Source organism: Limulus polyphemus, unplaced genomic scaffold (assembly GCF_000517525.1).
Source record: "Limulus polyphemus unplaced genomic scaffold, Limulus_polyphemus-2.1.2 Scaffold1624, whole genome shotgun sequence".
Taxonomy (NCBI): domain Eukaryota; kingdom Metazoa; phylum Arthropoda; class Merostomata; order Xiphosura; family Limulidae; genus Limulus; species Limulus polyphemus.
Window position 1 is genome coordinate 40,071 of NW_013667234.1, and position 21,824 is coordinate 61,894.

Here is a 21,824-nt window from a genome sequence, read left to right on the forward strand (position 1 = left end):
TGCTTATTTTAAGAAATACATATATGCAGAGGTAATCACTATTTTTTTAATAATAATAATACATCAATCAAAACATAATTTAAATGATATTAAGATAACAAAAAAATAATCCAGTAATTGATATACATACCCAAAAGTGTCACTATTTTTTTTATAATAATAATACATCAATCAAAACATAATTTAAATGATTTTAAAATAACAAAATGTAACATTCAGTAAAGACTAGGTATTGAAGTTCTCATGTATGGTTGATTGCTTCAGTGCATTATTACACTCATTGGTTAAGTCTCTGTTTAAAACTACACTGTTGATTGAAGTTTTTATTATATACTACATTGGCTGATAAAATCTGTATTCAATACTATACAGTTAATTAAATCCTTATTTGATACACTAAATTGATTGATTATAGCTATATTTAATGTTGTGGTGGTTAATCAAATCTCCGTTTAATACTACCTGGTTTCTTATTATGCTTTATAGAACGCAACTTGGGAAGCAGTTCTAAGTGTTCTTGATGTACCGAATTTGAAAACTTGATTACATTGCACAGTTTAAGTCTAATATATTTGCTTTCGCACAATATATGTGTAATAATTTTTATTTTTGAACAAATTATTTAAAAAATTGAAAAAGAAACCCAATTTAATACTTCAAATGGATACATTTTGACTTATTTAGATAAATAAAGGGACGAATATGCTTTTTTTCCTTTAGCCACATTTTTCCATCCATGCAAAATCTTGGAGAGGATATGGTGAATATTTTAGACACTTTTGGGTATGTATATCAATTACTGGATTATTTTTTAAGTTGAGTCTTTGTGGTTGCTCCTTCCTCATTTTTTATGTACAAGTTGAGTCTTTGTGGTTGCTCCAGGCAATTAGTTTCTTATTTTATATCTTCAGTACATGTTACTCACCAAACTACTATGGAACAAGTTTGAAGTACAAACCTGATTATATTTGCTGCCAAACATGTTTACTAGAAACCAATTATTGTAAGTCTAATGAAAGTTAAAGGTGGGCTTCTGATAAGTGAGATTTTTTAACTAAGTTTCTCTTTTGATTACTTATATATTTTAAGAAGTGATCTTTTGCTTATATAGATGAAGAAATTAAACTTCCACATGGAAACACCGAATCCTAACATTGTATTGTGTTAAAAATTCATTGTGACCCAGTCTGAGGGTTTGTTTTTCCTACTAAATGAATTTATATAACACAGGGATAACATTATATTTTTAAATGGTACATAAGTTAATAATTAAACTTTGAGATTATTGTTAATTGCTCATATGGCTTAGATTTAAAAAAACAACATTTCCTCATTTTTTATGTACAATACATAACTTTGTCAATCACTATACTAACAGACTTATCTACACTAAGAACTGTAGTTCAGTTTTGTCAGGTGTTTTTCACCTGGAGAACTAACTAAACATATATAAAAACAGTAAAAAAACTATAGAATATGAAAAAAGCACCAGCCACATTACGATTAGTGACACTCACAGAAAATATTTATAAAGAATATATACAAACATGGTGTAGCTTTTTCAGCAAGTAAGATTGTTTGGTTGAATATTGATTTAAATACTAAAACGTTCTTGGATGACTGGTTGTTGGGATTTATTAGTACAAAGCAATTTGTTGAATCTGCACCAAATAACCAGTATAAAAATAAAAACAACAAACCAGAACTCTATAAAAAAGAAATCACATTTAACATCCAAACAATGTCCAAAAATCAGGTAAAAAACTCAAACACATTGAAAAACACAATTGGCTCATAAAAAGCTAAAAACACAATCATACTGGACAGTGTCACCATCACAAGCCAAAAGAAGGAATGGCAGACCATCTATTCCAAAAGAGCACAGTCCACTAAGGAAGGAAGACACAACCCCAGGTGGGATGCTGTGGTAAGGACTGAAGCTTGGTAGCATGTTGTAAAGAAAGTTGCAAATATCAGAGGTGAAGAGGAGGTTCATAGTGTACAGTGTACAGACTCTGGACTGGTGAAGTGCGGAAAGCCCCTGTACAGAGCTGAAGGTGAAGATGGTGTACAGGGTACAACATCTTCAAGGCAGTGGGCCTGGCAGAACCATAGACCAGAGAACCATAGTCCAGCTTGGATCTTATCAGGGCACGATAAATCTTGGGTATGGAACATGAGGTGGAACAGAGGACATGGAGGATGTTCAGTGCCTTTGTAGACTTGACATGAAGCTAGCTGCTTAATGTGAGAAATAAAAGTAAGCTTATGGTCAAAGAGAAGCCCCAAGAACTTCATCTAAGGAACCACGGGAAGAACACCACCACCAAAATGGAGCTCAGGATCAGGGTGTAAATCCCACATTTGTTGATGTGGTCCATCCCAAAAACCGAGTGAGAACAGTACCAATCAATATCAGCACCACTCCAGAGAGGATTGTGTCCATTAAAGTCCCCCAAGATAAAGAAGGGATACAGTAGCTGGTCAATATGATCATCAAGATCCAATTGATAATATGTCTCTCCTGGAAACAGGTAAAGAGAACAAAAAATGATGGCACAATCTATGGAGATATGGATGGCTACAGTCTCCAGGGATGTATCGAGTGGCACAGACAAGGTGGGTATGAGCTGGTCAACCAGCAGCACCACATCTCCATGAATTTAACCATCACACAACCTGTCATTCCTGTACAAGGAAAACTGCCAAAAGGTGACAGTATCAGTAGACCAAAGGAATGTTTCTTGCAAGGAGACATACATGGGATGAAATGTATTGATCAAGGCCTTAATATCATCTAAATTAGAACAAAAACCTCGACAGTTCCACTGGGCAGAGAACCCTTTTGTTTGTAACCATGATGTTTTACTTTAGTAGAAAGAGGGCTACTGACTTCCATGGAATCTACCCTAGGATGATTGGACAGATCTCTGTCAGATGAAGAAGACTCCAGTGACCAAATAATGGTTTTGCAACTTGTGGCTGAAGGAGATGGACCCAAGCAGTCACTGGAAGCAATGGTTGGGACGGAGACAGGAGTAGACGTAGACTTGTCGACTCTTGCATCCACAGAAGGCAAAAGATTCTGGCAGAGGCACAAAAAGACCTGTCTGCACTCCAACTATAGCCCTCACAAGAAGTTATCATTGAGAGGGATGTATGAAATATCCCAGAGTTGGAGATCTTTGCTGTGTGATGCATCTCCACTCATAAGGATGGAATTATGCTGCCTACAAATGTTCTTGTGTCGACATTTACATCACCTTGTCTGCCTGCCACTGTCAAGGCAAGTTATCTGAACTGTAAAGTATGGTATTATATTCCTAACCCTCTATGGTGTTTTCAGTGCTTATGATTTGGATATTCTAAGGCATCTTGTCATGATTGTTTGACATGTGCTCTTGTGGTGGCAACAACCATCATGCCTACAAATATCAACTGGACCCTCACTATGTCAATTGTGGTGGTTCCCACTCCTCATACTTTCGTTCTTGCCCTAAATGGGTAGAAGAAAAAGACGTACAAAGCTTGAGGACTGTAAATAACATTTCTTATCCCAAGGCTCAGAAGTTGTCCCTTGTTCCATCTTAGACATGCACTGCTGCACTCCATTCCACTGTTCTGCATTCTTTGTCTGACAAAACTTAAGGACAAATGTCTCCCATTTTTATTCAGAAGGGATTAGTGGGGCTTGCTGGCTCTCCAAAGTCAGTTAAGAAGCTACGTTCTGGGGACATCTTGGTGAAAACATTTACATCAAAATACAGCAAATTCCTCCTGAGGTCAAAGTCCTATTGATGTTACTCCCCCATGCTACTTTGATTTGAAAAAAACGAGGTACAGGAATAGAATGAGGTGGGGACTGTTGCCAAGTGAGAATTTTTTTTATTGTTTTTTTTTTTTTGGAAGGTCACTGGGTGCAGGATGGCATTTGATTTAATTTCCCATTTTCTAGACTACTTGCATTTATTATCAGCTACAGTAAACTGTTGTATTATCAGGTACAGGAATAGAATGAGGTGGGGACTGTTGTCCAGTGTCTTCCAAATGTGGTCGCTTTTCTATCAATGAGAATTGTTTTATTGTTGTTGTTTTTTTTGGGGGGGGGGGTCACTGGGTGCAGGATCCATAAAAATAGAGACAATTCAGTGCCCACTGACCCCATCCACCATGGAGCCCGACATGCATGACAACCCCAAACATAGACAATGTAGCTTACCCCAGGGTTTTGTGGGCACTATACCCAAACACCAGCATTAAGCACAATGTCCACAACACCTGTTGAAAACCTCCAATACTGGCACACAGTTGACCTTAGCCCAACAGGACCAGGGGGAGCCACCCCAAGGCCATCCATCTGCAGGAATTCAAGGTCAAAGATATGTGTTAAAGTGCCATTGACATAAACTGACCCAACCACCGGGATCCTCTCCTCCCTTTTACTGGATGCAACACACACAGCAAAAGTGTGTGGACGTTTGGATCCCAGAAACTTCCTGGGAAGTCCTCTCACCACGTACAGTTATTCACCTTGAGGGGAAAACATCATTTACCATTAAAATTTGTGTACTTGAGAATGATCACACCAAATTTTTTTGTTTGTTTTAACTATAATGCATAACATGTTGCACTGGAGTTTCATGATTCACGTTCTAAATCTTACATGACTGACAAAAAAACTCCAGTCTTCATGCACTTACCATTATACTAAACATGCTAAAGTCAATCACTTTGCCCCTAAGTGGCATTTATGACACAGAATTAAGAAACAGACTAACAGCCTTTTGTACTTATATCAAATAAAGACAATGTCATAAAAAACATTCCAAATTATGATGATCTAGAATATGCAATTACATTTTATCAATGCTTCAATATTTGTATTGTGATTAGATTAGAAAAACACTTTACTATTTAAATATATATATGTTTCGTGACTAGATTATGAAATGCTTTAATATTTGTATATTTTCATATTATGAAAAAAAAGTATCACAACATTAATATTTTGTGGTCGTTTTGTTTCTTAGTGCAAAGCTACCCAGTGGGCTATCTGCATGCTGTCTACTGCAAAGAATCAAACTTGTGACAGTTGGCAAAACATTTTAATATTTTGCATATATTTGTACTATGACTAGAACTGGGCCAACTGTCAAATTTGATAATTGTTAAATCATTCAGCTCATTAATCATTTACGTTCAACTAATCAGTTATTCTCACTGAGATTTGGATAATTGAAATAATCAAAAATAGTAATAATGAGAAACTATAATTTTGATTTAGTTAATTATTTTAATGAATGTTCATAGGTAATTATTATAAAAAATAACACTAAACCAGTTTGATATGACATGTTCATGTCATAATCTTCAGTTTTTATTTTAACAGGCCAAGAGAATATATAAGGATGAAACTTTGTTATGATTCAATAATGCTCATGTTCCTGTTTTGTATGTTATCTATTTAATATCATTAACATAGAAAATTGAGTAAAGTTTCAAGCACCATTTAGGAATTGCTGTTTCTGTTATTAACTTGTGTATCTGATTCATCAACATTAATGTACCACTACTTAAAGTATTAGTGTTACGCTAACAAAATATATACAAATTGTTAAATGTTTTGCTAACTTTGTCATAAGTAGAGCTGGGTCAGTAACTTAATTAATTAATATAATTTGATCAAATTATCATTAGTGAATGAAAACAAATTACTAAAAGAGGGAAACTGTATAGCATAATATTAAAACTACTTAATATCTGTCCTAACAAGAAAGTTCACATACCCCACTGGTAGGTCTGGGGCATCATGTTCCTGCCCGGGAATCTCAACATGAATAAAAACAGAACGAGATTTTATCCTTGCCATGGATGGATGTTCAGTAAAACTGTGGAATTCTGTGTCTGTGTGAAATAATGACCAAAACACTTAATAAGAGTAAATATGAACCATAAAATACTAATTGATTAGGTATAAATTAAATACATTTATTGAAACTAAACTTAGAAATAAGTTAGCCTATTTATAGCCTAGTAATACATTTTTAAAGAAAATTTTCTATTTAATATAATGATAATCACTTAGTTAGTGACAAAGTCAAGATGCATTACAACACAAACAAATACATATCTACAATATATATACATTAGTATTAATATTATCTAGACAGTTTCACATAACAGACAGACAAAATACTGACCTTTGAAGTTATTTCAGGTTCATTGTTTTATATTTTTCCTAAATGTTTCTGGTGGATAATATTATAACTTTATAATTGACAATCTTAGAGGAAATGTTTTACTAGGAATTTAGTAGGGTTAGAAAAACTCATGGAGTGTTCCTCACCCACACCATTTGAGATTTAATTTGCAAGCAAGGAGGTCCAGAAAAGCTCTTTCATATTTCTAAAGTGAATGTGCAGTACAACATTGGAACTTTATTGTCAGTTAGGTTCACTAATCGTATCGGGATGGAGGGTAACAGTTCATACAATGGTTCAGTTCTGTATTATTATTATTATTATTATACAAGACATTACCTGATCTTCAAAACACACAAATTAAAATAATCTTATAGAAAAATTACTTATCCTACAAAACAAAACCAATACACTATGTATAAAAAAAACTCCACCAAGCAAATATTCTCTATACAAGTCTTGCTTGTTTGTTTGCTTTACAGCAAAGCCACATTGAGCTATATATACGTGTTTATTGTCGGGAATTAAACTGTGGATTTTAGCATTGTATGTTCATGAGCTTACTGCTGACCCACTGGGACATGAAGGTCATATATAGACCAACACTGAGTCACAGTCTTTACCTTTGAATCGTAATGGGTGAATGAAAGCTGATACTTTAAAAATGCAGTTATCTGTTGAGTGAGTTGTGTTGTTAACTAATAAATAAATCTTGTTAAAGATATTTGGCAAAAATATTAACATATTTCTCTTAGCCTTACAGTAGTTTTACCATTTATTTTTAATTTTCAGGTTTTAGCTAATATGAGCTAATACATTTTATAAGCATTATAAGTACTAGATCATGTTGATTTACTAAAGAATTGGAGCTTCACATGCAATTATGGAACCATACAAGCACACAAAGTATATGAACATGAAAGGTTTGAGAAAGTTACCAAACCTGGAAATTTTTTTTTAACTACCTTTACAAAAAACCACTTACGATTACAGCCCATGTCATGCACAGTTAGAAATACTGGAGTGTTGTCTGTCATCCCTTTTGTGGAGCCCTAGCAGTAAAAATGTAACCAGCCTCTTATAGTCACAATATTTCAAAAATATTCCAATATATCTTAATACTAAACAGAATCTAAAAAAGTGAAAGAATGATATTATCAAATACTTCAAAACTGTTCAGATAATGTAAAATTCGGCTTCTTCTTTAAAATCTGTCAGTTAATATTTAAATAACAATTTAATCACACCTCCAAAACTTGGTTCAAAATTCTTAACAGATTCCTAATTTTGATCTAAAAAAATTAACCTAAAATATTTTACTTGTGTGAACATTTTTTTCTACTTACAAAAAATTGTGATATAAATAACCACTATTTAGAATTACTCATCTCATGCAAAATTAATTTGAGAAAAAAAATTCTGACCACAAGTTGAGATACAGGCTGAATATATTTACAACAATGATTGTGGAAAAAATATGAATATGACATGAAAAACAGAAATTTGTTAGAATACATTAAAATGTGTATGTATTATAATTTTTGTTTTCAAACTGAAACTGTAATTTATTTTGTAAAATATGTTTGAATAGTATTCTATAAATAATGTGCTGAATCATGAAAAAAGCAAACAGACAATTCAGTTCAGAGATCTGGAATATAGAAATTGAGTGCATTATATTAAAACAATTTTGAAGTCTCACCATGTTGTTACAGTACATCACCATGTCCAATCATGTTCTAGCTAATGATTGTGTATCTTGATAATAGCCCTGTAGTCTAGTTTAAATCAAAACCCACCACTACTCCCTGCACACTTTTCATAAGCCATCTAGTACATAAGGACAACAGCTTTCCAGCACCAGTTTCAACAACTCAATTGCATAGTAACTTGTTGAAGTTGCACCTGTTCACTTGACCAGTAAGTCTTTGTATGGAATATCATGAATACCCATTTCATTCTTCAGCTGATTGGTGTGTAAGCAACAATAGAACAATACCATATGTTATGGAAACAATTTGTGTCGCTTCTCCAGGTGGAGTTCCTTCTTGATCATATTGCCTACATTTACCTGGGACATGTAGATGCATTTTCTACTGAAGTTTGTGTCTGTGAAATTTTTCACCTTTTACAAAACACCACAATTTGCTTACCATGTATGAGGTAGGCTTATTCTGAGTCGTTTTTATGTATAATCCTGGCACCCCAAGTTGATCCATATTCCTTCATTATTCAAATGCCATCAAGTACAAAGGATATTCCATCTCAGAAATTCTATATCCCAATGTAAACACATTTTTATTGTCTGAATGTAAGAGTAGTTAACATCAGAAAGGGCTGTAGCATACCCTTTCCAAAAGCAATCAATTTTTGGTGGCATCACATCACATATAAATGTTAGATAATGTCAAAATGTAGTTCTGATACATTCTGTTCCACCGTGGCACTATATCAGCTGGAGTTATGTCATTTGCTGATTTGCACATTCAAAATTGTCTTAATACAATGTACTTAACCATCTTTATACCGTTTGATATACTCACAAGTTTTATGGTAAATTTTCACATTATTCTAATAATAATAATAATAATACCACTTTTGTTAAAACTGTGACCTCCTTTCACTACAGTACTCATTGTGTTTGATTATATAAAACACTTTATTGAACAAGGATGAATCCATGACCATTGTTACATACTTTTATTTCTATCTATTTTAATCAATTTTTTTAATGAAAGGGTCGGGTCACGTTCACAGACTGCTATGTCTCAATAAAATATTAAACGTCTTACCATGACAAAAACTGTGATAATTCCACATCTCTCTGTCTTGATTTCATGTCGCTAATAAAAGGGAGAGAAAAAAAAACATTGTGGGTTTTAGTTAAGAATTAACACCACATAGTTAATGTAAAAATGAACTTCCAATTCACATTCTTATTAGGAAATGATATCCATAAAAAATTCAGTATGCAACGCTTTAACTTAATGTCGGCAAATTTTAGGTAGAATGTTTCGTAAAATTATTTTGCTTACAAGAAAATGAAGCTCCATATGCAACAGATCGTCATCAAAAAACATCTCTAAATAAATGCTAAGCATAACAAACTTATGTTTGTATACGATACATTAAAAAGCAAATAATGAACGTACATGAGCCAGTAACACTGACTATAATTCAGAAATAATACTAGTTAATCAGAAGAACATTAAAAAAACATATCAAAATTTAAATATTGCATGTAAACGACAAGTTGTTTCACATATTGTCAATAGATGGCGAAATGAAAAATTTGAAAGTCTGATTTGAATTTCGCGCAAAGCTACACGAGGGATATCTGCGCTAGCCGTCCCTAATTTAGCAGTATAGACTAGAGGGAAGGCAGCTAGTCATCACCACCCACCGCCAACTATTGGGCTACTCGTTTAACAACGAATAGTGGGATTGACCGCGACATTATAGCGCCCCCACGGCTGAAAGGGCGAGTATGTTTGGTTGGATGGGGATTCGAACCCGCGACCCTCAGATTGCGAGACAAGCACCCTAACACCGCCATGTCGGGCCCGAAATTATAAATAATATCAAGAACAAACCACAAATATAACTACCATCCTTGAAATTTATGCAGAAAAATTAATTTTTCTGCAATTTAATTCATGGAGAAAATCGAGTGTGTCCGAATACAGACGTAGTTACTTCTTATATTAAATAATATCTACAGCTGTCCTATGTAAACGCAGTTTCTGCTCATACAAGGTTTTATTGCTCTGCATTTCTCTTATTATTACAGCGTTTAAAATATTACATTAATTTTCTCTTTCCTGATTAAAACACTAAAAATATAAAATTGAGCAGATCGTGCTTTAATCGTAAGATTTTTTATTGATAAAAATTTTGTTTGTTTGTAAATTAAGCACAAAGCTACACAATGGGCTATCTGTGCTCTGCCCACCACGGGTATCGAAACCCGGATTCTGGCGTTGTAAGTCCGCAGACATACCGCTTTGCCACTGGGGGGCAATAATAAAAATGAAATTTTAAGTAAGCGATTTCATCAATTGACTTTTATTATCTATCGCCAGTATTAACTACTTTTGGGGTAATCACGCTTGTTACTTCGTGAGAAACAATATTTTGTAATACACACAAGGGGAAGTTTTCTTAAGAGATACTTTGTAGAGTAAATTTTACGAAAAGATTTATAAGAAGATAAACAAATCCTAATAATGATATTAGAACTAAGACATCTTCGTAATTTCAAAAGAAAAATCACAAGTACAATGACGACATGCACACATATATTTGTATAATATAAACATATTTATGCCCCCTATATACAATTCAAATATAAAAAGCCACCGAGCTACATTTATCAAGTACAAAAGTAGCTTCTTTGGTAGCCCCTGAAGACACAGCGGTTCGTCTCACTGTATTTGGAACATAAGCATGTATAAAAAAAACCTTTATTCGCACAGGATCGATGTGTAAAAAATGAGCGTATGTAAATCGCCAAACATACGAGAGTGGATTAAGTTAAATAAGTACAAAATGGTCATAAGAGGAAAGTATATTGTGGAAAATATATAACATTTAGTTCTAAGTCAAATATTTTCTTTGATAGAGACATTCTATACTAGTATAACGCTCGGCAAGTTTTAATCGTTAAACCTGCCGTAACTTTTTGTTGTTGTGTTGCTATAAAAGTACAGTAGAAATTTGTCAATGGGTTGTTTTTTTTTGTGTTTTTTTGCAGGTCAAAGTTAGGTCTGTATAATGCACTTTTCTGTATGAAAAAAGACTACTATTAAACAATACAGCAATTGTTTTTGCACTGAGTTTTATTCATAATAATGGTTCAATAAAACCATCTACCATAATTGTTTGCATGATTTTATAAGAAAATTGAAACTTCAGTATTTTAGGACATTAAGGGTTAGAGACCTTGAGAAATTTAAGGTGAATGTGACAGATATATTAATTATGTTGACAAAAGCTCTATTCTAGTCTCAATCGAAAACAGTCACCATTGATTGTGTTTGAGGATAACTATATTAATTTAATATTATGTTTTGGATTCAGTACCCACGTACGAATACACAAGTATTCAATGAGTTTAATACAACGACAGAAAATAAATTTATGAAAAGTGTGGAAATGAGCTTCACCAGAAAGTGCAATCATCGCCTTCTGAAAAATACCATGTGCATGACAAGTGCTACAAGGCCTACACGCTAGCAAGAAACGTAGAACAAGCTCAACACAGTACTGCTGGACTTGACAAACATAATTCATCAACTCTAAGACTAAGATCCGATGGAGGTATGAGGAAAGCCCAGAAGTCACAACTAGCGAAGCATTTGCTTCAAATGAGTACAGATGCAACAAATCAGTTACCTTGTTCCACCAGGTCAGTCAGAGTGTATGACGGCTGTGTTCTGATTCATCATATTCCATGGCCCATAGTTGGAACAATGGACACAGTGTTTGACTCTTTGGTATCCACTGTACAAAGCAAGTGAACAGTGCTGTATGGGTGATCTTCGATGGCTATGAAATATAAGCGAAAACAAGGACAGGAACAGAAGAAACGGTGACTACAACAAACGTCATGTGCTGACATGGTGATCTACAACAATACCCCAGTTTCTACAGACAAGCCATAATTTTTATCGAACAAACGTAATAAACAAAACTTCATTACCCTATTGACAACTCATCTTAAGTCAGATAAGATCAACATAGATCATGCAGGACAGGGAGGAGATGCCGACGTGGTGATAGTTCGAACAGGAAATTGTCACAGCAGACAATACAGATATTCTCCTACATACAAAGCAGCAGTATATTTCAATCAAGATAGCAAAAGATGTTACCGAAAGAGAATTATGCATATGTTTACCTTTTGCTCATGCTAATGTCTAGATAGGACCCTTCGTCTTTGTAAAGAATCGGTAAAGTTAAGCATCTCAAAATGCTTCAGTCATCACAACAATGGTGTTCAGAAGTTCTCAATTTCAGGGACACATCTTCATCAAACGACTTGCTACAGGATATCGGTGAGAAGGTTATGCACGCTCTATACACGAACAGTGCCAAATCCAAAGATTTAAATGAACTGCGATACTTGATGGTGATAGCGCCGAAGTTTCTTCCTATTCAACGCATGCCTCCAACAAGGATGGAAAGCCTACTTCCACATTCTTCGAGTTCATCATCAAGTCAGTACTTGGCGTCATTTGAAGACGGTGCTAAATAAGGAGGAGTACGAGTACAAAGTAGAATATAGTTCCATTTTACCTGTAATCACCGATAAAGCTGCAGCACCCATGGAACGTCTTACACATGTTAGATGTTCGTGTAAGAGCAGTCAACGACTACGTGGCTGTCATGTGGATATTTCAATAAAGGTATTGCTTCTAGTATCCATCGCAATTTTGAAGCACAATGATAATACACTTCTATCAACGTTGATGACATAGAACTTTACTGGTTAACACAAAAGATGTATTATATAACTCTTACTGATGTACTTATTAATATCCGTAATAAACTTAGTGTGCTGTTTAGCGTTATATTCTGTTGCTGTATATCTTTTAGAACATCGGAATACTGTCAGCCTTAAAACATGTGAAGCTTTACTTTGAGTGTTCATCACATATTCGGCAAAGGGTTAGGGTTTGCAAATGGAATTTGATCTTGTTTTGAATTCTGAAATTATTATTCTCTTTTCTTGTTTTGTCCACTATTGAGAAACTTTTCTATCATCTTACAAGGCACTGTGATGCCCATAGTTTTCCAAATTACATTGAATGATGACGTTTTTGGCAAAAAGACGAGGGTTTGCAAATGAAAGTTTATCTTATTTTTAATTCTGGAATTATTATTCTCTCTTCTTACTCGTTTTTTCCTCCAAGGAGGAACATTTTGTTATTTTAAAAGGCAATTCATGTCCGTATATTCCAAAACTTAATAATATAACTGCCGTTTTCAAGGGCAGCACATGCATATATTTTGACTTGCTCAAAATATTATTTCCCCACGTGTGAATTTATGTGAATGTTTCTCCCGTAATATTAACATCATACAAAAGTCCCTAGAATAGTCAATTTCTACTTGACTATAAAGGATAGTTAACTAGTCCCACCCTCTATTCCAAATATAGAAACCAAAGAAGATTGTCACCATTAATGATTAACAGCAGCTTCCAAGTCGTATTAAAACAAGAAACACTATTATTATTACTTGTTATCAAATCGCTACAGAATATATTTCGCATCATTTTACAAAAAAAGAGGGTATATTCCAGACCATTTTAAATACACCTGAAAACATTATCAAGTAATCCTTTGACTATGACGCCATCTAGTGCATTTCATAAAAAGTGTTATATTGTTTAGCTTTTTTATATTTAGCGTATTTACTATTCGCTGCGTTTCTTATGAAATCAAAAACATATGAATAACTATAAATCTAAAACGATATGAACCTAAGTATAAATCTAAAATATGTTATGACAACACAATTCGAACTAGAGGCTTTTTAAGCTTGTAATTGTGCGAAAAGAAAGAAAAATGAGTCTTTTACGAAAGCATTCATCGAAATACGACTGCCTACCATCTTTTATTTAGCCGTTATCGATTCTTGTTTATTATAGTTTGTATTGTCTTGTTCATCTGCAAACTTATGTCTATACATATAATTTTTTTTCTATTGTTCTGTTTTCACTTGCAGAACTTTGATCTGCTTGTTTATTACAACCTCCCTTACTGGTTCGGCTGTCTCAGATTTCAAATCAACCTGAATTAAATGGGGTCGTCAAATTGGTTAATTAGTACAGAAAACATTGGTTCATCTGTTGAGCGGGGGAAATTATTGCATAATGAGTTTGACCTTGAACTTACAATTCTTGCTCAACAAAATGCGTCAAATTATTAACTAGTTATATAAATACACGGAAGTTTCAAAATAATGGCAAATATTTTTGTGAAGTATTAACATACAGATCACTACAAGGTAGATTTAATACTAGCCTTCCCTCTCTCCGGTATTATGTAGCGAATATCTCTCCTATACATGTACTTAAACGTTGTCTTGTGTTTTAAATACCTCGTTTGATTTATTAGAACAACCTATACTTAGTTGTAAAAAATGGTTTCGATAATTTTCATATTGTGTTCTGGATAAATAACACCTCTACATTTTTTTTTACTGACACACCAGATAGTAGCCACTGATGAATATACCCAGATTGTGTCGAAACGTAAATAAAGCAGGTTTTTTAACCATTTGGTTTTAATGAAATTTTTTAACTTGTCCAGTGTGTCAGTAAAAAGATTTAGTTAATGTCCTGGGAGTAACAAATATCTGAAATGAGTGGTAAGTGGGGAGAGAATGTGCGTATAATAGCTGTTATATAGCTGTGTGATATACAACGATATTATGTTTCCACCATAAATGAGTGGTAAGTGGAGAGAGAATGTGCGTATAACAGCTGTTATATAGCTGTGTGATATACAACGATATTATGTTTCCACCATCTTTATTCATATAGAAATTGAAACAATTTTTCGTTTAAACTGTTTTTATTCAGGTTTGGCATAAACACGTGGTCCAGAAAAATACTGAAATTGTTTCGTTCTAGTTGCTTTTATGTCTCTGTTCTCTATAGTAGATAATATCTGCTCAGTCTGAGGGGGTGTTGCTGTAACGTCGCGCATACGTGTTGGAAAGGTCAACGACTGTAATATCATTTGCTTGTCGAGTGGGTGACGTATACATGTTACAACTGACAAATGCTGTAAGAGAATGATCAGATACGAGGTCTTTTGCAAGATCGGAACCTGTATTCTGTCCCTATTATACCTGGTTTTTATTGTGTTTGGTTTGACAGAGATTCGTGTTGAGACAGAAAGCTGACGATTTATTCACTGATCCAGTACAGGAGACTGTTTAAATAGCTACGCAACACGCACTTTCTTGCTTAGTTTCTAATAAATACTGTTTTCATTTTCCATTAAAAATATCCAGTCTATTTCTCACATAGGTTAAAACTCAGTCAAGTTATCAAATTCTTATTACTTCCTGTGCTATCTTTCCCAATACTTGCGAGGAAATCAGCTCACCTGAGAATACCACAGGTGTTGAAAAATATTCGAGTGAGGTAGCCCAGATAGCCCAAAAAGGCATCAACTGAAACTGTAAGTAGAAAAGATAAACAAGGTACACAACGTTTCATCGAATTGGCTCAGCATCTTCAGGTGTAAAACGTAATAAAGAAACAAAACTTGAATTCTCTCTCTCTCTCTAAACGTGTTAGAAAATTCGCCATTAGAATTTATTCATGCTATTAAAGGGGATTTTATCAATCTTAGACCCATTTTAGTAATCTGTAGGGGCAAGCAGGGATGTTTGATGCTGGATCATGTTCGATGCTGGAACGTGCAACTTATTTTCCTTAGTACTGATTATTTTCTTTAAGTAAAGATTTTAGTAGTCTCAATTATGCTAGTTTCTTTACATGTAAAAAAAATGAGGGGAGGAGGAAGTTCGTACACTTAGTAAACAATTTTACCTTAAGCTTCGTGATCATGTGTTCTGGATAAAACATTTTTCGAGATTATGACATGGGACGAATGAAAAGTTTACTGTTAAATGTCATAAATATGTTGTTTCAAAAGTGGTTTCTATATTATTTTCAAGTTAGGAGAAAGACCAGAAAAATGGTAAGTCAAAAAAAGAAAAGTTTTTAAGCTTTTTTTTTTTTTTTTTTTGTACAACAACAGGATTCGTTCAAGGTTTTTCCTGTAAGTTTCCAAGTGTATTTGTCGATCTCAATAAACTTCTTAAATAAATGCTCTCTATATTTAATTTGTTGTGTATTACAATGAAAGTGGATCATGATATGCTTACTTTACATTTTCCTTCTGTTAAGAACATGGTGAGAGGCCTGGGTCGGTGTAAAGTTGAGTTTATTCAGTGTGTCAATCAAGCAGTCGATCCACCTCTTCCTGGATCCACCTCTTCCTTTGAATCCTGTTGTTTTTATATTATATGCTCGTGTCGCTAGTTGGTTGGGCTGCATTCTCACGATGAAGCCAAAACACTTAATTCTTTGCTTCTCAATGTATTCGCTCACTGGGGCTATTTTAACAATTTCTCTTGCCTTTATATTTCCTAATTTTGGTTATTATGATGTGCCCCAAAGCCATGGGGCCAATAAACCAGAGCATATTCTAAGTACATCAGTCACTGAATTTTAGAAACCAAGATGTTTGAAAGTGGTGAAGAACTATTTTATTAAGCTTCCTTTGTAAACTCAATGATAGAAGAAAGTTCGTGTATATCATCACGGGAGATTGTATTAAATTTGGATTAGAGAATACTAGAAAAAATGTAACTAATTAACGTGGTTAAAAATAAAAAAGGAAGAAAAGTGAGAGGGGGAGGTAGAAAGAGGACCAACTAGAGACGCTGTTAGATCCTTTACTGTACTCTTGTCATGCATATACTTAGCAATATAAGTACCCATACTAATACCATCAATTTTTCATCATAATCCCTGCCTTAGTACTGAAAATTAGTTAAGGTAGTAGTAAATTCTAGTAACTTCTGAACATGGTACCATTTTGTAAGGCGGTATTAGTATTATAGTACCCTTGAGTTAGCACTTAAAAAGCTTACACGGTTAGCAGTGGAGACATATTTGTATTACACTTGACAATTCCAAGTTAACTCAGTGAAACCATGTTATTTTTTCTAAGTAAAGCTCATGTTGTTGCCATCTCTTGTGTTATTAGTCAAGTAATCACAAACTAAAGCTTGTAAAATATCGGCAAGAATTCCCCTTTACATACCAAGTCGTCAATGCTTCACATTTCACAACTGTCACCAGGCTTCAGAACTCATGGGTTATTGCCCTTAATACGTTATCTTGTATACACTTGTCCGAAGTGTTGTAATATCATGCTATGATAAAGAGCTTAAATACAGCAGGTTATCAATAAAGCCAATAACGAAAGATTTCTCTAGCTGGTGGCAAACATAAAACATTTGATTGTTGATGCAATGATAACATTACTGAAGTTTAACCCTACATCAAAGTACACTCTGCAGCCAAGTGACCCAATACTTAAGTGTCAGTCAACAGTGTATTATCCCAGTTGAAAGTTATTATTATTATACAACACAGTTTGTTAATCACTTTTACAGCGCCTTTTAATACATTTGGTTATTTTATGCTTAGAACCAATGAGGCCACAGCTTCAATCTCTGGAGCTGTGACATTTGTAACTCGTTAATAAATTACAGTTAAAACTTAATATTGTGGTATATTTAAGTGTTAAACAAAATCAAGTACATGTTCCCTACAGATCAGTCCACAGTTTCTCATACTTAGTGAAAGTAATAAGCATAAATACATAGAAATAAGGAATTTTTCTCTCACAAGTTCACTGTTGAACGATTGAGGAACTCCTACTTTGCATTTAATTAATGTTCTACAAATATTTATCTATTAATTATTCAAAAATAATTAATGTACAACTATTTAAAGCAAAATTCAGGGCATTTACTGACATTTGTCTTTCTGTAACCTAAAGTGCATTAAAACTGTGGTGTACTTCTATTAGTCATCAAATTCAAATAATTATAGTTATTTGAATCCACTTTTGTAACATACGATGATGTGACTAACGAATACTCTTCCAGATAAAAAAACGAAAACATCAGTATAACGCCAAAACAAACCAATAACAACTGGCGCCATGTTTTAACTACAACGGTTTACACTGTTAGAGTATAAGAAAAAAGAAGATTCAAACGTTCATTCCCGTTACATTTAGTAGAGAGTCAGAAAATTGTACTGCCTCAGCTTTTGATACGTAAAGCATCTGTGGAATAACATATAGAATTTTATCAATAAATAAGTTTGCGTATTATTATTAATATATTATAAAGTAAGAGCATAATACGCTCTATAGACTTGTGAAAGTAATACAGGGTGAAGCAGCGTACTGTGCAATTAACTCGTAATTCATGAGCAAACCAGCCTATTATGCAAGTGTATTATGTATTGTAAAGAAGTATATACAGAGGTAACAGCACATATGTGTAAAGTTGCTAAACAGAATGGTATAACTTCCGGGTACGTTCATACTAGAATCACGTGACTATTTAGCTGCACAGCTCTTTCAAAGAAATCCCTTGACGTATCGTCACGAGATTTTCAGTTATAGTGACATGCGTATACTCGTTGCTACGAAACACATTGAAACTTTTAAAACTACTATGGAACGAGTATGAAAAGGTAACTTTCTACAGTATGTTTAGAACTTCTCAAGACCTATGACGAATCACGTACGAAGCAAATATGTGAACTATCAAAACATCACAAGCGACTAAGCTTGTTGACGGTACTTTTATGATAATGTTTTACTTTTCAGTTAAGTCATTTTTTTATATTTTTTAATGTTCTATCTCGAATAAGATATTAAATTACATATTATCGTCTTAATTTACACAATAGCGGTTCCAGCCAAAAGGAGTTTTATAACACTTGACTCAATAGTTGACTATTCTAAAACCTTAAGTGATAGTAAGGAAGAACGTAAGGCAACATATCAACCACGTGGTTTGTATCAGTTATATCTAATGCCGACGAGGCCTTTCGCCAGTACGAGGAATCATCACGTCAGTTGGGATACGATATACACAGTAGAGGTTGAAATAAGAATAACAACAACTATCATGGCGTAAACTTAATTAAGTAGGTGAAGAGAAATTCTTAGAAATGGTTACAAATCAAAATGAGGGTAAAGATTAACAATACAATATTATTTATTAATTTGAACATCAATTATGTATTATTAAGATGTTTGCTTCTGGAATTAATTTTACTCAACCAGAATTAACTGGCGAACCAACAAACTAATATTGTTTCCAGAGCGGGTCAATGTTTACATCTTCAATAATATCTACAATTCACTTTTTCTTGCACATTCAAAGCCGCTTATAGAGCACTATAGCAACGGTTGCTGCACCCGCTGTGTTGAAAGTAGTAATCCAGATTGAGCTGTGGCAACGGAGATCTATTTTAAGGTTGTTGCACCCGTCGTGTTGAAAGTAAAACGCCCAGATAGCACAGTAGCAACTGTTTTAAGATTGCTGCACCCGCCGTTTTCAAAGCTTTACGATGTTACATTATATGTCTAACAAAGAGCTAAATTCTGATTACGATGATGATGCTCCACTGAAATTCTGAAAATCTAACTTGGAATTAAGCATTATGTTTTGGTTTCACATTTCTGCATAAATTTAGTACATGTTGATTATGAAATATTCCATTTGATAACTGAATTACTTTTTTCGAGACATGGATAAGCTTTACGAACTAGGTTTAATTCTAAATCTTCCATGTTTCAGAAAAAGTTATAAAAACTTAAACAATATGTAGTTTGTAACAACTATTCCACGTTTCAGATAAAGTTATAAGAACTTAGATAACCATGTATAGTTTGTAACAAATATTCCACGTTTCAGAGAAAGTTATATAAACTTAGATAACCCTGTGTAGTTTGTAACAAATATTCCATGTTTGTGAAAGTTATAAGAACTTAGATAACCATGTGTAGTTTGTAACAAATATTCCACGTTTCAGAAAGTTATAAGAACTTAGATAACCATGTGTAGTTTGTAACAAATATTCCACGTTTCAGAGAGTTATAAGAACTTAGATAACCATGTGTAGTTTGTAACAAATATTCCATGTTTAAGAAAATTATAATAACCCATGGCTAGGAACTAGTGCAGTTTTTCACTTTGCGGGTCACATTATCAGGGTCACACTTTTCAGTGGCTGACCCACTATTATATCTTATGGATGTTTCTGGAAGTTTTTTTCACCTCCGCCAACGTTGGTGATCGAGGTTATGTTTTCACCCTGTGTGTTTGTCAACAAGATTTTCTCGAAAAACGGCTGAATTAATTTGGACGAAAGTTGGTATATATTTGGAATATGATCCAACTTAGAAGTGATTAGTTTTGGAGGGTCAAGGTCACAGCAAGGTCACACAATTTTTGCTCTATAACTCAGTCAAAAATGTTTGGATTTTGTTGAAACTTTGTGGATATATGTAGAACATTATTCCTCATTGTCCTGCCAAAAATGGTCCGTGTCCGTTGATAACGACATTCTTATTTTTTGATGGCCGAATGTGATCAACGCTGCGTGGCGGAGGTATGCGCTCCACTGAGTGCCCTCTAGTTTTACTAATATCTTATTTTTATTACGCTTCCATACAAAGTAAAATTATAAATTGAATTTAGTCCATAGAAATGGAAGGCTTAATGCTTAGATAATTATTCTGTAATAAATATGTGTTAGTTGAAAAAGACTCTTATAGATATAAAAGAAAACAAAATGCCATGCATTGAATAGGCCCTCAATATTTTTAGGAATGCCTCGTTCATCAAGAATGTATTCTCAGCGAGACAATAAGGCCCTCACATCAAGATTCCTCTTTCTTTCAGTAAAAAGTTATGTCCCCAAAAATCGAAGGGGCCCATCGTTTCCTCTAAGTTGGAAGGGGTGTCGAGGTCTCCTTGACCCTCACACACCGGTAACCCCCTAATTACATAAATCAATACGTAAGTCTAACACCAATTTGATTTGGTTACGCAAAATCTGAAAGTGATAATTTCCTGTTCAACAGTGCTGAAATGCCTTTCATAAAATTATTTCTTCTTAAAACGTAGCTATCTTTAAAACATTTAGGTTTTTCTTTCTTTGTTCTAAAGTTGTTAGAGTTGGACCAATCACGTAATATGTGCTCCATATTTGACAAAGGGGCGTGGCCGTAACCCATTATTTTTAGCTGTTTAGTCTCTGAGTTTTTGTTGTTGTTATTTTCAAGTACAAAGTTTTAGCTCATAGCTCCGTCATCTCTTGACCGGTTTGAGATCTAATTATAATTTCGACTTCAGGAGGTCAAACTCTTTCGATCGATATATTTGACCACGCCCAAGGTCTCATAAATTAACTTGCTCTAATCCTGCCTAAAATAATTTCAGTTTGAGGGTGGGCTGGTAGAGATCCTGATGACTAATATAATCTAATCGGGTACACGCGCGTCCCACGCTTGGTATTGCTGGCGCACAAAATTATTGTTAATAAACAGGAATAAATAATAGTCTCATAGATTAATGTACTCTAATCCTGCCTGAAGGAATTTCCAGTGCCGCGGCTATTGAGGATTCCCTCTTGTGTTTTGTTTTTTAACTGCTAAATTGGGCTGGTGTTATATTTTTTATAGGTTATGTTTCAGTCACTCTATAATTGTTATCGTTTTACATTTTAGGCTCCTTCAGCAATGTAATATTTCCAAGTGTTTATTTCATGTATATTGGGATAAGGAAAGTATTTTACTTAACTACGACTGAAACAAACAAAAATCCATAATGCCAAAGCTGGCAAAGCATGCACAAAATTAAGTCTTTTCGGCCACAAAATGTGATAAAAATATGGTCTTGTTGAAAGCTTTTTTTTTTTTTTTAAGTGTTTGGAAAAAAAATAAAAAAAAAAGGCAGCAAAAGATGTATGATGAAAGGGTATGATGAGAAAAGTAAAAT

General features: G+C 34.0%; 1 protein-coding gene across 1 annotated transcript in view; it reads right to left on the bottom strand.

Annotated features, from left to right (window-relative positions):
• LOC106464348 (uncharacterized protein ZK1073.1-like) overlaps nt 1-21,824 on the bottom strand; it is a 66,799-nt gene that overhangs the window by 7,478 nt on the left and 37,497 nt on the right. The window contains exons 2-6 of the mRNA XM_022392036.1: nt 8,993-9,043; nt 7,186-7,252; nt 5,787-5,904; nt 2,977-2,982; nt 2,695-2,702 (exon numbers count right to left, since the gene is read on the bottom strand). Of these exons, the coding sequence (XP_022247744.1) occupies nt 2,695-2,702; nt 2,977-2,982; nt 5,787-5,904; nt 7,186-7,252; nt 8,993-9,043 (250 nt within the window). The remainder of the gene's footprint in view (nt 1-2,694; nt 2,703-2,976; nt 2,983-5,786; nt 5,905-7,185; nt 7,253-8,992; nt 9,044-21,824) is intronic.